The sequence below is a fragment of the Drosophila biarmipes genome, chromosome 4 (genome assembly GCF_025231255.1).
Source record: "Drosophila biarmipes strain raj3 chromosome 4, RU_DBia_V1.1, whole genome shotgun sequence".
NCBI classification, from domain to species: Eukaryota; Metazoa; Arthropoda; class Insecta; order Diptera; family Drosophilidae; genus Drosophila; species Drosophila biarmipes.
The window spans coordinates 302,116-319,472 of NC_066614.1; the positions used below are offsets into that span (position 1 = coordinate 302,116).

Below are 17,357 nucleotides of genomic sequence, written 5' to 3' on the forward strand. Positions count from 1 at the left end.
ATATATATACATTTACAGGTTCTTTTTATTGAATACCTGAGGATTTATAAATTTAATCAGCATTGTGGAGCACGCGAAAAACAATTTAAATATATTTTTTCAATAATTGAAATTGAATAGTTGAATTTAATTGAATAGTTTAAAGTTGGCAAGGCGAGCAAACTTAACTTATATGTATGTATATGGTACTAAGAAAGGAATAGTTCCTTTTGTTGCTCATCTTCATTCATTTTTCTAAACTGCCAGTTGCCAAGGCCGTCGAACTCCAATATATGTGTGTGGTATTTCCTAAAGCAGAATGTTTATTTAATTAGGACAAAGTTCAAATAATTAATTCTTACCATAAGGTAGGCCTGTGTGTTATAGTCAACAGCGTAATTCCCATGCCTTTAGCAATTTCATATATTGAGCTTTCAACGTCTATAGACACTGCGCTCGTACATTCATCAAGTAGGGCATAACGTGGCCTAGAAGAAAAACATACATTAATTCAATGCTAGAATAAAGGTATACTAGTATAAATATATACTATATCACGCGAATTGTTATCTTTAAAGTCGTTACGCTGATGTTGACTAGGGTTGCAAATGCTTTTGTTTTTTATTCATTCAATTAAAATTTAGTAAAAAAAATTATGATTTTCGTTCCCGAACCTCTAAAGTCAACATCTACCTAGAAGGAACATGCTTTCAAGGCTTAAAAAAATCTATTTTCCTTTTTAGCGCAAATGTATACCCAAACTATCCAAATTCGAAATATTTTTAAAGTTACAGGCGAAATTGTGAGTAAGGCCGAGCGGCTGGAAAACTTTGAAGTGCGATTTCTCGTTTTTCATTATTACAAATTAAGGGAAACGTCCTATGAAAACGAGATAAAATTTATTATTTTCGGGATTTAATAATCTTATAGTAATATACTTGGTTTAACTAATAAATATACTTTAAAAAAAAAACATATTTTTGTTTTCTTTATTCAAATGAAAAATGCGACCCTCATTATAAACGCCGCACGACACATGCACAATGGAGGCGCCTCGGCGAAATGCTTATACCAGGAATAATATGACAGATATTTTAATAAAAAAATATAACAATTAAACCCGAAAGTTTCGTTTCAATTAAATTTTCCTTCCTTCCCAAAAAAGTCCTCGGATTTCTGTAATTGAATTGTTTTTGCAATACCCAAAGATTTATATAAAACATTTCTAATATCAGCTTTGGAGTCAAAAAATGAGTTGCAATTAAAGTTCCGCGATAAAGTAAAGCGATTTTGAAGCTTGGATACTAAAAAATGAAGGACATTGATTTGTTCTTACTTGTGGTAAAACAAGCGAGCTATCGCCATACGTTGTTTTTCACCTCCAGATAATATATCCTTCCAATCACGAACAACGTCAAAACTATCACTGAAAATAATAATAAATTTATCACTTATAAACTTTAAACAAAAATCTAAAATTGAATACCGTTGGGCGATGTGTTCAAGGCTGACCAACTTCAAAATGCATCTTAACTCATTTTCAGATATTTCTTTGCGTTTCATATCATCCCGTGGGTCGGGGTATATAATTTGGTCGCAAAGACTACCAATTGACATGTATGGACGTTGTGGAATGTAAAACATACAAGGAATATCTTTTACGGGCCGCGGTATTTGCAATTCTCCAGCGTATATGGGCCAAAGACCACTTAGTATTCTAAACAAGCTGGATTTACCACAACCGTTCGGCCCAGTTATTAACAAATGCACCCCAGGCTCGATGCACAATGTAAGTTTCGGTACAACTATATCACAGTTTGGTGTCACTACTGGCACTGCACGTAAGTTTATTGACATATTTTCCGGATCATCTGAGTAAATAATGCGACCCTTTGCTATTGGCTTTCCGTTACGGTGCTCTATAATTCCTTTTGACTGATTGTTATCTATTACACTCGCCTTGCAGTAGAGTCCCTGTGCAGTTTCCTCGAACACATCCATCATGCCAGCCACGCGATAAGTGTATCCAGCAAGCGACACAATTTCTTTGTAAGAAGACATCAATCGCTCAATAGCGTCTGCTGCAGAAATTAGTAAATTTCTAGCTGTTGTTAAATACTGCGTACGTTCGCTAACACGCGACTCCGTAATGGCCGAGTCGGGCTTTGATGCAGATCCTACGTCACTGCCTGTCAGAATAGGAAGTGACACCATAATCATTCCAGTACCGGACCAAACATATTTCATAAAAAATTGTTCAAGCATAATAAACCAAAGTTTTTGGTTAAAAATTGTAGTCATTTGATTTACTAGACGGTTGTATGCCTGCCGTAGCTGCTGCATCTCCACCTAAAAATATAAAATTATAAAAAAGACCGTTGCAAATTTTTTGTTTAAAAGCGTTTTGGACTCTTAGGCTATGCAATGCATATAACGTTATAAAAAAAGTATTTATTTTTTTAACAAATTTATAACTTACCTATAACATATAACAAGAATACCTTTTGTTTACATTTTACCAAATTTTTTGTTTAAAACCGTTTTGGACTCTAAGGCTATGCAATGCATATTTCGTTATAAAAAAAGTATTTACTTTTTTAACAAATTTATAACTTACCTATAACATATAACAGGTTGTTTACATTACAATAAAATCACAGTAGATCTATCCCCCCGTTTCCACGCAGTCGAGTCTCTCAGTTTTAAAACTATTAGAATTAAACCTTCCCAAAAATTGTGTTTCTATTGCAGGTAGTATATAAGTCGGAACGACACGGATCAGGCGACTATATCCTAAGCTCCCACAGGAGTGATAAAAAATATTTTTTTAATGTATCCTCCTCCCTAAAGAATCCAGTGCATCCTTCAGCTTCACATTGTCGGCCAAGTAGATGGTGGTGATAAAGTCCAGTGTTCCCCTAATGGAGAGCATGGCAGAGATCGTATTACTGGTATATTAGCAGGACGTGACCAACATTTTTTTGACCAGAGCTTACATTATATGCATAAAAAGGACCGTCGTGATGTCCATGTCCAAGTATTTTTACTAGTATTTTCTTAGCACATATAAGTACCGACCTAAAAAACAAACCCGATGAAAAGCTTTAGCCGTCTATTTGCCTCTCGCTCACTACCATGGTTATGTTGCGGTTTTGATCGATGTGAATACTAGCTTTATGTTTCCATCCTTAGGCAGCGCCTACTTCGATCGTCGAAATTCACTAGGTAAATGCGGTATTCGTTTGGTATTACCTTAAACCCCCTTCCGACAGAGTCCATCCGTTTGATGCGGATCTAACTGTCTGTCTGGCTGTTTATTATTATTTTTTTAATTAATTTACAAACTATAACATACGGAACATGTCTTCTATGCATTATATATATATATATATCCTGTTCTATATATATAGAACCTGTCTTTTTATTGAATACCTGAGGATTTATAAATTTAATCAGCATTGTGGAGCACGCGAAAAACAATTTAAATATATTTTTTCAATAATTGAAATTGAATAGTTGAATTTAATTGAATAGTTTAAAGTTGGCAAGGCGAGCAAACTTAACTTATATGTATGTATATGGTACTAAGAAAGGAATAGTTCCTTTTGTTGCTCATCTTCATTCATTTTTCTAAACTGCCAGTTGCCAAGGCCGTCGAACTCCAATATATGTGTGTGGTATTTCCTAAAGCAGAATGTTTATTTAATTAGGACAAAGTTCAAATAATTAATTCTTACCATAAGGTAGGCCTGTGTGTTATAGTCAACAGCGTAATTCCCATGCCTTTAGCAATTTCATATATTGAGCTTTCAACGTCTATAGACACTGCGCTCGTACATTCATCAAGTAGGGCATAACGTGGCCTAGAAGAAAAACATACATTAATTCAATGCTAGAATAAAGGTATACTAGTATAAATATATACTATATCACGCGAATTGTTATCTTTAAAGTCGTTACGCTGATGTTGACTAGGGTTGCAAATGCTTTTGTTTTTTATTCATTCAATTAAAATTTAGTAAAAAAAATTATGATTTTCGTTCCCGAACCTCTAAAGTCAACATCTACCTAGAAGGAACATGCTTTCAAGGCTTAAAAAAATCTATTTTCCTTTTTAGCGCAAATGTATACCCAAACTATCCAAATTCGAAATATTTTTAAAGTTACAGGCGAAATTGTGAGTAAGGCCGAGCGGCTGGAAAACTTTGAAGTGCGATTTCTCGTTTTTCATTATTACAAATTAAGGGAAACGTCCTATGAAAACGAGATAAAATTTATTATTTTCGGGATTTAATAATCTTATAGTAATATACTTGGTTTAACTAATAAATATACTTTAAAAAAAAAACATATTTTTGTTTTCTTTATTCAAATGAAAAATGCGACCCTCATTATAAACGCCGCACGACACATGCACAATGGAGGCGCCTCGGCGAAATGCTTATACCAGGAATAATATGACAGATATTTTAATAAAAAAATATAACAATTAAACCCGAAAGTTTCGTTTCAATTAAATTTTCCTTCCTTCCCAAAAAAGTCCTCGGATTTCTGTAATTGAATTGTTTTTGCAATACCCAAAGATTTATATAAAACATTTCTAATATCAGCTTTATAGTCAAAAAATGAGTTGCAATTAAAGTTCCGCGATAAAGTAAAGCGATTTTGAAGCTTGGATACTAAAAAATGAAGGACATTGATTTGTTCTTACTTGTGGTAAAACAAGCGAGCTATCGCCATACGTTGTTTTTCACCTCCAGATAATATATCCTTCCAATCACGAACAACGTCAAAACTATCACTGAAAATAATAATAAATTTATCACTTATAAACTTTAAACAAAAATTTAAAATTGAATACCGTTGGGCAATGTGTTCAAGGCTGACCAACTTCAAAATGCATCTTAACTCATTTTCAGATATTTCTTTGCGTTTCATATCATCCCGTGTGTCGGGGTATATAATTTGGTCGCAAAGACTACCAATTGACATGTATGGACGTTGTGGAATGTAAAACATACAAGGAATATCTTTTACGGGCCGCGGTATTTGCAATTCTCCAGCGTATATGGGCCAAAGACCACTTAGTATTCTAAACAAGCTGGATTTACCACAACCGTTCGGCCCAGTTATTAACAAATGCACCCCAGGCTCGATGCACAATGTAAGTTTCGGTACAACTATATCACAGTTTGGTGTCACTACTGGCACTGCACGTAAGTTTATTGACATATTTTCCGGATCATCTGAGTAAATAATGCGACCCTTTGCTATTGGCTTTCCGTTACGGTGCTCTATAATTCCTTTTGACTGATTGTTATCTATTACACTCGCCTTGCAGTAGAGTCCCTGTGCAGTTTCCTCGAACACATCCATCATGCCAGCCACGCGATAAGTGTATCCAGCAAGCGACACAATTTCTTTGTAAGAAGACATCAATCGCTCAATAGCGTCTGCTGCAGAAATTAGTAAATTTCTAGCTGTTGTTAAATACTGCGTACGTTCGCTAACACGCGACTCCGTAATGGCCGAGTCGGGCTTTGATGCAGATCCTACGTCACTGCCTGTCAGAATAGGAAGTGACACCATAATCATTCCAGTACCGGACCAAACATATTTCATAAAAAATTGTTCAAGCATAATAAACCAAAGTTTTTGGTTAAAAATTGTAGTCATTTGATTTACTAGACGGTTGTATGCCTGCCGTAGCTGCTGCATCTCCACCTAAAAATATAAAATTATAAAAAAGACCGTTGCAAATTTTTTGTTTAAAAGCGTTTTGGACTCTTAGGCTATGCAATGCATATAACGTTATAAAAAAAGTATTTATTTTTTTAACAAATTTATAACTTACCTATAACATATAACAAGAATACCTTTTGTTTACATTTTACCAAATTTTTTGTTTAAAACCGTTTTGGACTCTAAGGCTATGCAATGCATATTTCGTTATAAAAAAAGTATTTATTTTTTTAACAAATTTATAACTTACCTATAACATATAACAGGTTGTTTACATTACAATAAAATCACAGTAGATCTATCCCCCCGTTTCCACGCAGTCGAGTCTCTCAGTTTTAAAACTATTAGAATTAAACCTTCCCAAAAATTGTGTTTCTATTGCAGGTAGTATATAAGTCGGAACGACACGGATCAGGCGACTATATCCTAAGCTCCCACAGGAGTGATAAAAAATATTTTTTTAATGTAAAAAAATTATAACATCGGTGTTTTTTAACTTATTAACTAGGGAATATACATTTTTTAATATTTAAAAATTTATAATAAAATAAAAAGAGGAAAAACCAGCCTGCAAAATTTAAGAACAATGAAATGAAAAATGTATGCTTTCCTAGTGTAGGCACAAAAAAAATTGGCTGGTAAAATTAAAAAATATCACTGAAAACAATAACCAATTTTTCACTAATCAACTTTAAACAAAAATCTAAAATTGAATATCGTTGGGCGATGTGTTCAAGGCTGACCAACTTCAAAATGCATCTTATATCTTTCATCTTATCTTTCATATCATCTATATCTTTCATATCATCTCATATATTTCTTTCTGTTTCATATCATCCCGTGTGTCGGGGTATATTATTTGGTCGCAAAGACTACAAATTGACATGTATGGACGTTGTGGAATGTAAATCAAGGGACACGGTATTTGCAATTCTCCAACGTATATGGGCCAAAGACCACTTAGTATTTTAAACAAGCTGGATTACCGCAACCGTTCAGGCGACTATATCCTAAGCTCCCACAGGAATGATAAAATATAATTTTTTAAATGTAAAATACTTAAAACATCGTTGTTGCTTAACGTATTAGCTTCTACCCTAAAAAATATACATTTTTTTAAATTTTAAAATGTAGAATAAAATAAAAAAAAAAGAAAAAACCAGCCAGAAAAATTTAAGAACAATGAAATGAAAAATGTATTATTTCCTAGTGTAAGCACAACAAAATTGCTGGTTAAATTGTATTTTACTATGTATAATGTTGTTACGTTCATGTGATATTTGAAAAAAATATTTATCCTAACGTAAAATCTTCTACACAAAAGAACGTAACAATAACTTTACAAATGTTCCTCAATATGTTGCATGTTCTATATCCTTGCAGGTCGTTTCCGTATAAGTATTGTGGTCTACAGCTTTACGATTTTTAGAAAACTAAAACTTAACACAGTTATATAAAGATAACCCCACATTTTAATTTAATGCCGTAAATGTTTGTCGAAAACAACATTACATTAAAAATCCGATCGTTTCTATAGCAGCTTTATTAGTTGTCCGATTTGTATACCCTTGCAGAGAGTAAAATGAGTTAAGTCAAGAGATTGCAACGCAGTGAAGACGTTTCCGACACCATAAAGTATATATATTTTTAATCAACATCACTATACGAGAAGATCTAGCCATGTACGTCTGATCGTCTGTCCGTCCGTTTCTACGAAAACTAGTCGCTCAGTTATAAAGCTATCTATTGTAGTATATAAGTCGGAACCAGCCGAATCGGACTTCTCTTTACTATAATATTATTAAAATTAGAGGTTTCAGAAGATTTAATACAAATGAAATTAAAAAATAGGATAACTACAGCTGAAGACAAACATTTTTAAACCGAGCACTTTTTGAAAATTTTAGTTTTTTAATTAATTTTTAAAAAGTATATATAGAAAATATTTCATGCTAATCAAAAATGTGAAATAGTATTTTTGAGAAATCCGATTGGTTCTTTAGTGATTTTACTACTCTTTATACTTGCATCTATTGAAAGTATTGTTTTATGCTATATCAAAGTGAAATTTACTTCGGAAACAAAAGTTCTGAGGACAAGGCTCCGTGGAGCCAACTTAACTCATGAAAGTTTATTGGTATAGAAAACTATCACTTTAGATGAAAGGCTCATTTAATTTTGAACGAAACCACAATGTACATTTATAACTTTTAAAAGTTATTGATAATTATAGTTATAAAATGTTCAGTTAGACCAATACAATTTTACGATTTTAAAAACATCACAGTGAACGGCAGTCCCCGTAGAGACGAAGTGACAAAATGAAAAACTACAGTATTGCTTCGAGTGAAACATCAGTTGCATACCAAGACTTAAAAAATCAATTCGTTTGAAAAAAAGTGGTAAAAAAATGTAAAGGTAAAAATTATGAATATTTGCGTACATAGTATTTGGAAATACATTTCTAACGACGCACAGCACAAGCTTCAGTACTACACATTTTACGGGTATACAATGTTGCAATTTTAGCTGTTTCTCGCCAAACTAGTCATTCCAAAAGTAATAAAACTAATGTTTCTTATATTAAGATGTTTAACATCGTCTAAAATTTTCAGGAAAATTATATATATATATATATATATATATAAACGATGTTTAAGAGTCCAGAAAATTTTAGACGATGTTAAACATCTTAATATAAGAAACATTAGTTTTATTACTTTTGGAATGACTAGTTTGGCGAGAAACAGCTAAAATTGCAACATTGTATACCCGTAAAATGTGTAGTACTGAAGCTTGTGCTGTGCGTCGTTAGAAATGTATTTCCAAATACTATGTACGCCTTTTAAACACGATTTGTCTAATTCCTACCGTTTAAAAATTATGGTACAATGTTTTTATACCCGTTACTCGTAGAGTAAAAGGGTATTATAAATTCGTCGGAAAGTATGTAACAGGTAGAAAGAAGCGTTTTCGACCCCATAAAGTATATATATTCATGATCAGGAATACTAGCCGAGTTGATCGTCTGTCTGTCCGTATGAACGTTGAGATCTCGGAAACTATAAGTGCTGGAACAGTCAAGCTTGGCATGCAGATTCCTGGGCTTTCAGCGGGGTGCCACGCCAACTCTAACGCCCACAATCCGCGAAAATCTGTAGCGCCTACAGTTTTTATGATAGAAACAAAATTTTAACTGAAATGTGTGTCTCATCAATACCTATCGATTGACTTAAAAAAAATGTGCCACGCCCACAATCGGTTAAAACTGTCTGCCGCCCACATAACATCGACTGAAGTGGCCAGTAGGTGGCGCCCTAAAATACTGCTTTGCTGCTTACAAAAGTTTGCCACGCCCACTCTAACGCCCACGGATTGTTAAAACGCTTAATTTTGCCTGCCGCCCACATTACATCTGCTGGAAAAGCGATTCCAAACTATATATTAGAAGGTCCTGGAAGTTTCATATAATATCCAACATCTAAATGTAAGAAACATTAGTTCTACCAGTTAGTAAGTTAAAAACAATTTTGGAATGTAAAAAAATAAAGAAAATGTATTTATTTAGTAGGTTGTATAACACATTTTCGACACAAAATTTGATATCAGGACTTTTTATTGTTGAAGGTCGTCATTTTATTGTTGCCTCGTTAAGAGGTGTTTTTGTTTGATACGATAGTTAATTGAAATGGGACGTTTTAGTTTTCTAAAAATCGGAAACTTACAACCATCCTAAGACCGGCAAAAGTATAGAAACTTCGGCTTACTGATGTAAGATTTATTCTTTGTCTTCTTGTTTTTGTATAAGATATATTAACACATTAAAACCAATTTTACTTTTGAATCAGCTTGGTGTCTGTCATTGCTTGACTTTTTCGCTTATTTCTCTTTACAAGAGCTTTCTTTAACACCAAATACATGCGCCTTCCCAATCGGTCTTATAAGAAAGTAAAAGGTGACGTTAAAAACAGTCTTGTATAGTATTCTACATAAAACTTATGCTAAATGTTCCAAATGTGCAAAGGTGCAAACTTTAAATACAAACGATAAACTCACTTTGTGACCACCGTAAAAGGCGATTTCTTCTGCATTAGTTATTATGCGGGAGTGAATGTGCCTCAAGTAGCCATACCTATTGGCTTCTTCCGATACCAACTGTCCAAACTTCGGTGACACGATTCGTAATATATGGGCTGTTAGAGCAATAACACCAACAGATAAAGCCGGTCCTGCGTGTTGGAAAAAATATTCAGTTATGCATGATACATACTCATTAAATACGAATTAACCGGTTATAATGTTAGCTTTCATTTTTCTAGAGGATCTCATCAATGCCAAGCCAATAAGCATTAGATCGAAACATGGTTTTGTCAGGCTACTATACAAATGAGCTACAGAGCTAGCGAACACGGAAATATCTTCGGTAAGTCTATAAGAGAAATACATTTTTAAATAATTAATTAGCTGATGGATGTAAAGGTTGCAACCTTAAAACTTACCTGTGATCCGCATTTTCAATGCGTCCATCCAAATTCGATACTCTATAATAATTTTGGTTTTTAAAGTAAAGACGATATGAGTGACGTACCAGTCGAGTTCTACATAAAAGAGTAAAATTATGTATATACTTTCTTAAGGTTTCAAATATGTTATTTACCGAAAAGCCAGAGCAAGTTTACTTTCAAGAAACCGTATCATGGAATTAACAAACGTAGCAGGGATAGCAATCCCGAACCATTTCAGTAATACAAGAGCAAATTGTTTAACGTCTTTTCGTACTATGAATTTTACAAGGGCTCCCTCCAAAGCAGCCACATAAATACTAAGAAATGTGCGAGAAATTAGGCAAAATGTATGAACAGCCAGCAATCCAGTTTCGTAACATAAGGTCTGTGGGATCATTATTTTTGAAAGCATTTTCAGTTGTTTCAAAAATTCTTGGTTTAGTCCTGGCTCAACAAAATCATTTGATTTTTTTTTTTGCTGCTGAGCAACTAACAACTTTTCGGCCTCCGCTAGCTTTAAATCCTCCTCTGAAATATCTGCTTCCAATGGTGTAAGTGTCCCATTGTGGACTTTGGGTTTTCCATTTTGAGTTATTCCTTTCTTCGCGTAGGGGATAGTCACCTTGATAGTAAGTGCCAATATAGCACTAGTCACAAGAGCATAGCTGAAAACGTGTTTTGTTAGCCCATTATGTTCACATTTTTCTGCAAAACAGTCAACATATTTGGATAGGACACTCATTTTTGCATAAAATATAATTTTCCAGGGACGATTTGTTTCACTTAATGAAAGATCAAGGTAAATCTGAAAATAAAGTTATTTTAAAATATAGAACCAAACAGAAATTATTATCAAAATGTCAAAATTTCATAGAGTAGGTCTTAATTTCTATCAAACAAAAAAACCTCTTAACGAGGTAAGGGGTCGTGGCGATCGCGCACCATTAACGTACAAAAGTTCTGATATCGACTTTTATGACGAGTAATGATTGTTTATTCGACTAAAAGGTTTAGAGGTGTTTTTGTTTGATATCAGAAGTTTTGGTTATACCATTGCATAACAATAACTTCATTCAGAGCCCATAAAGTAAATATATTTTTTATCAGCATCACAAGACGAGTCGATCTAGCCAAATCCGTTTTTACGCAAGCTAGTCTCTCAGTTATTAAGCCTTCAGGATGAAACCTACCCAAAAGTCGTTCTTATAGTACAGGTAGCATATGTAATATCGTAACGAGCCGGATCGAACAACTAAATCGTATAGCTCACATGGGAATAATCAAAAAACTTTTTTTTAAAAATTAAATTTTAGTTCTACTCTTGGGAATATTATTATACCATTATACCGTTTATACGCAAACTAATCTCTCAGTTATGAAGCTATCGGCCTCAAACTTTCCCAAAAGTCTTCTATCTATTGCAGGTGGTATATAAGTCGGAACCAGCCAGATCGGACAACTATATCTTATAGCTCCCATAGGAACTATCGGGGAAAAAACGAAAAAAAAATGATATCTTCGGTGTTTTTTAACAAATAACGTTCTAAGCTTGGAAATAACATTTTTTAATTGGAAATAAAATTTTGTTTATGGGTTTTAATTACATTTTATCAAAATCGGACGACTATATCATACAGCTGCCATTGAACGATCGGAAAATAAGTGGTCAAATAATATGAAAAACTTATATCTTCGGTGACTTTAACATATAACTTCCAATGCTTGGAAATACAATTTTTAATTGGTTTTCAATTTCGAATTAAATTTTATTAAAATCGGACGACTATATATATAGCTGCCATAAATACGATCGGAAAATTAGTCGGAAAATATAAAAAAATTATATCTTTGGTGTTTTTTAACATATAACCTTCTAAACTTGAAAATAACATTTTTTAATTAGTTCTAAATTTTGAATTAAATTTTATCAAAATCGGTTAACTATATCATATAGCTGTCATAGGAACGATCGGAAAATTGGTGGGAAAATAACATGAAACAAATTATAGCTTTGGTCCTTTTTGGCATATTATTTCATAATATTGGGAATATAAATAGAAAAGTTTTAAATCTGAGAGACTAGTTTGCGTAGAAACGGATGGACAGACGGACGGACGGACATGGCTAGATCGACTCGTCTTGTGACGCTGATCAAGAATATATATACATTATGGGGTCGGAAACGTCTCCTTCACTGCGTTGCAAACTTCTGACTGAAATCATCATACTCTCTGCAAGGGTATAAATATGGCTGTCAAAGAAATGGTCAGAAATAAGGAAATCATTTATATACTCGTTACTCGTAGAGTATAAAAGAATTCTAGATTCGTCAAAAAGTACGTAACAGGTAAAATGAAGCGTTTCCGACGTAGTAAAGTATATTTATTCTTGATCAGGATCAATAGCCGTGTCGATATAGCGTCTTGTGACGCTGATCAAGAATATATATACTTTATGGGGTCGGAAACGTGTCCTTCACTGCGTTGCAAACTTCTGACTGAAATCATTACTCTCTGCAAGGGTAAAAAAAAGGTTTGGTGCTTTTTGACATATAACCTTCAAAACTTGGAAATAACATTTCTTAATTAGTTCTGAATTTCGAATTAAATTTGATCAAAAGCGGACGACTGTGTCATATAGCTGCCATAGAAACAATCGGTAATTTAGTAGGAAAATATGAAAAAATTATATCTTTGGTGTTTTTTAACATATAACCTTCTAAGCTTAGAAATAACATTTTTAAATAAGTTCTGAATTTTGAATTAAATTTTATCACAATAGCTTTAAAACTGAGAAACTAGCTTGCGTAGAAACGGACGGACAGACGGACATGGCTAGATTGTCTCGTCTAGTGACGCTGATCAAGAATATATATACTTTATGGTTGCTATCTTCTAATTGATATCAGGGTATAAAAAACATCAAACAGAATGCTGCTAACACTTTTTTTGTTTATAGGTTCGAGACAATTTAACAGGCAGGCTAAGACTCTGTCGCACGATTTTAACTGAACTATAGAGATCCAAAATAAAGTTTCGAAACTCGAAATAAGTTTAGGACAAACAACCTTCAAAATGTTAGCAATATAACTGATTGTCCATATAGGTCTTCTTAGATATTAACAGTCAATTAGACCAACCGACTTGTAAAGATCACTAAATAAAATAAAACTTAAAAAAATAATTAAATTTATTTTTTAGCAAAATAAAAACCAAAAAAAAACTTCTTTTTTAATGCAATAGTAACTCTTGAAAGGTTACTGAAAACATCATAAAGATATCTTTAACCATTCCAAAGATATAGAATAATGACTGAGTGCAACAAAGATCGACGAAAATCAGACCTACGGAACGGGGTGGCACGCTTGGCAGATTTTGACTCAATAATAATGTCATTTAGATTTACGGCAAGTTACCTTAGAAACTTAGTTATGATACACAATAAAATTTCACTTGCTTTAATTCTTACACTTCTGAATAAGCAATATGAACTATATTAGGAAGAATCCCGCTACAAAATTTAAGTCCGTATTCGCCGCGTTTTGTAAATATACTAGTTAGTAAGACTTTAACGAATTTTCTCGATAGAAAGAATTGAATTGAAAGGTCCCCCAACGATTTGATAAGGCCGACGTCGTATTGCCTTTGCGGATATCTAAAAAGAGTTTTCACAGCCATATTTTTTATGTTTTATATCTTTAAAGTATATAATGTATAACAAAAAATAATTTCAAGTAAGATAACACTTTCATACATATATACTTATCCGCAAATACATTTTCAAACGTAGCTGGGCCAAATATTGAGTAACTTTTCAATAAAAAAGATAATAACCGTACTAATCTAAGCACCGTTTTAGTGGATTAGATTACCAATATACAGTCGCATATTGCACCTTGTACCTACTCACGTAGTAAGGGAAGTAACTAGAAAAATAGGAACATTAAATATTTCTTTGCATACATACAACTTCTCAACCCGCTACTCAGTACAAAACTTCACATAAACATATAAAAATATTTGAAAACAAGGAAGAACGCTATAGTCGAGTGCCTCGACTATCAGATACCCGTTAATGAAGATATATAAGCAGAAAAGCGATATTTTAGGGCGCCACCTACCGGCTTTTTCAGTAGATGTTATGTGGGCGGCAGACTTAGAAGGTTATATGTTAAAAAACACCAAAGACATAATTTTTTCATATTATTTTACCACTAATTTTCCGATTGTTCATATGGCAGCTATATGATATAGTCGTCCGATTTTGATAAGATTTAATTCGAAATTTAGAACTAATTAGAAAATGTTATTTCCTAGCTTAGAAGGTTATATGTTAAAAAACACCGAATATATAATATTTGTTTAATGTTTTCTCCGATAGTTCCTATGGGAGCTATAATATATAGTTGTCCGATCCGGCTGGTTCCGACTTATATACTACCTGCAAACGAAATAAAACTTTAAGGAAAGTTTCTGCCCGATAACTTTAAAATTGAGCGGACGGACAGACGGAAATGGCTAGATCGAGTGGTCTAGTTATGCTGATCAAGAATATATATACTTTATGTCTCCTCTTAAGGAAATAATGTTTTAAATATTCAATTTTTGTAATGACAACAAAGATTTTAACAAGCGATATACACAAGTATGTATAGTTGTAAGTATATGTTAGTAATATAATTCGCGAAAGGTAACTGATAAACGCGGGTTCGCACAGCCAAAGTAAAAGAAACCCAAAGAATTAAGATTAAATGGCGGAAGTTTAAAGATTATTAAGATTAGACTTTGGAACGTAGTTATCTCCATTTTGACCAAAATAGTTTTTTGTAAAGAAGAATAAATTGAGCTGAATGGCAGCGAGTCTTAATGACTAGAACAAAATGGATTGTGATTCGCTTACGCCATTTATCCTAAAAACTGTCAGTTTAAAGATTGTTTTTATACCAGTTACTCGTAAAGTAAAAGGCTATACTATAATCGAGAATAAGAGAAAAAGTTACAAGTAAAAGTATATATATTCCTAATCAGGATCACTAGCCGGGGATCCGTCCGTATGAACGGTGAGAGCTCGGAAACTATTAACTAATTTTCCGATCGCTCCTATGGCATCTATATGGTATAGTCGTCGGATTTTATAAAAATATATACCAAATTCCGAACTAATTAAAAACGTTTTTCCAAGTATGTAAGGTTATATGCTAAAAAAAAACATCAAAGGTATATTTTTATACCCTTGCAGAGGGTATAATGATTTCAGTCAGAAGTTTGCAACGCAGTGAAGGAGACGTTTCCGACCCCATAAAGTATATATATTCTTGATCAGCGTCACAAGACGACTCGATCTAGCCATGTCCGTCAGTCCGTCCGTTTCTACGCAAACCAAAGATACATTTTTTAAATATTATTTTTCCACCAATTTTCCGATGTCGATTAAATTCAATTCAAAATTCAGAACTAATTTAAAAATGTTATTTCCAAGAGTAGGAGGCTATATGTTAAAAAAAAAAACACCAATGATATCATTTTTTTCAAATTGATACCAAAAAATGTAATTTTCTCGAATTCTCTCTTTTCGAATATTTCTTGACATCGAAAAAGAGAGGAAAGAGCAATATGGCGGCGTTAATTGCGTGAGTGAAAGCGAAATAGACCTATGCAAAATTCGACTTGGCTTACTTCAAACATCTTGTCTCGCTTGCACTAACATGGTTTTCATGTCTTTTAAACTTAACGCCCGCGGAAAACGTTGTGCGATAGACCAGCTGGTAAGGTGTCTGTCTCTGATGCTGAAGGTCCCAGGTTCAAGTACGCTTCAAGGCAGAGTATGCTTGAAGTGTTTAAGAATAATATCTAAAATGTCCTTATAATTGTTACAACAAAACTGCATTTAAATGATTTCAGATTTCAATAAAAAATATAAAAATAAATTGTCACGGCGAGGACTCGAACCGCTAACCCTCAGGCTTGTGTATCAAAAACGAAGCGCTAGCCCTCTGAGCCAACGCTTGATTGTGACAAAAAAGCTCTGTCAAAGCTTTTTTCTAGAAAAAAGTGATACCGATAATGTAAAAATGATATTACCGAAATATCGTTTTTAACATTTCGATCATATCAAATTGATATGTGACATATCAGGGCCGAATTGATATTGGATTTCATCAAATTGACCATCATATCATATCAATTTTTTTCTGTGTAGTGATACTAGTCCAGAATATAAATATGTATGTATATACGGAAACGTTGCAATCTTGTTACTAAAATCATTATACGCTCTGAAAGGGTATATTTAAAAATAGAAAAAAATTGTTATGTATTGTAATAAAACATTTTTTTACTGAAAGTTTGAGACGCACCCTAAATAAATCTTTTTACTTTTCGATTAACGGGCATAATGACAAAGGAGGTTGATTTTATGATTTGAAACGTCCACTATGTATAAACAATGTTCATACTTATGTGTAAACAATGTTCATACTTATGTGTTTACAATTAAATACAAATGTTTCAGAAACAATTTGAAACAAAATTTTGAACAAAACTATGTATCTACATATCAACAATGTGCATTGCAGACTGTTCCATACATATGTAACAATGGTTTTATCATTTTATTATGTACAAATCCATTTTTTTTAATTCAAGTGAAACCTGACGCACAAATTGTTTTACATATTCTATCATACTATACATATGAATGTACATACTTATACTTGCAACGCTCTTTTCCTTGTTTTGAATCGATTGTTGCTCAGAAAATGAAGGTTTATCCAAAGTTGTACTACGTTAAACAAAAAAATTCCCGGTAGAAAGGCATGGCTTCAACGTTGAATAAGTTATTATTGCGACCGAACTACACAAGAGCTTAGAGCGTAATGGGTTTAATCAAAGTACATACGTATGTATGTATGTACGAACGCATAATTACGTGCCTTCGCATACATACATTTATTTATACATATATGTACAGAAATGTGCATGGCTATTGCTGTTTCGGTTAATTTTTTCTCTTAAAAAAGTAGGGACTGTGAATGCTATTAATCCACGACATTGCCATTCGAGAAATTTTTGTCAGATAATAGATCATGAGTGTCACAGAAATCTTTCCTTTGCCGAAAAATCGGTAGAAATA

General features: G+C 33.2%; 1 protein-coding gene across 6 annotated transcripts; it reads right to left on the bottom strand.

Annotated features, from left to right (window-relative positions):
* Window positions 1-92: 92 nt before the first annotated feature.
* LOC108024903 (ATP-binding cassette sub-family D member) lies at window positions 93-17,168 on the bottom strand. Of its 6 annotated transcripts, none has more exons than XM_050886889.1 (9): window positions 16,933-17,156; window positions 10,379-11,031; window positions 10,221-10,319; window positions 10,011-10,150; window positions 9,778-9,950; window positions 4,841-5,703; window positions 4,691-4,780; window positions 3,717-3,842; window positions 93-288 (listed from the first exon to the last, which is right to left on the bottom strand). In XM_050886889.1, exons 2-9 carry the CDS (start codon window positions 10,966-10,968, stop codon window positions 189-191), a joined length of 2,181 nt encoding a protein of 726 aa, XP_050742846.1. In that variant the 5' UTR covers window positions 10,969-11,031; window positions 16,933-17,156; the 3' UTR covers window positions 93-188. The 6 variants fall into 6 exon arrangements, with proteins under 6 accessions (XP_050742846.1, XP_050742848.1, XP_050742847.1 ...); XM_050886891.1 differs by lacking the exons at window positions 3,717-3,842; window positions 4,691-4,780 and adding exons at window positions 342-467; window positions 1,316-1,405 and having other exon boundaries at window positions 16,933-17,155; XM_050886890.1 differs by lacking the exon at window positions 3,717-3,842 and adding an exon at window positions 342-467 and having other exon boundaries at window positions 16,933-17,155.
* Window positions 17,169-17,357: the final 189 nt, after the last annotated feature.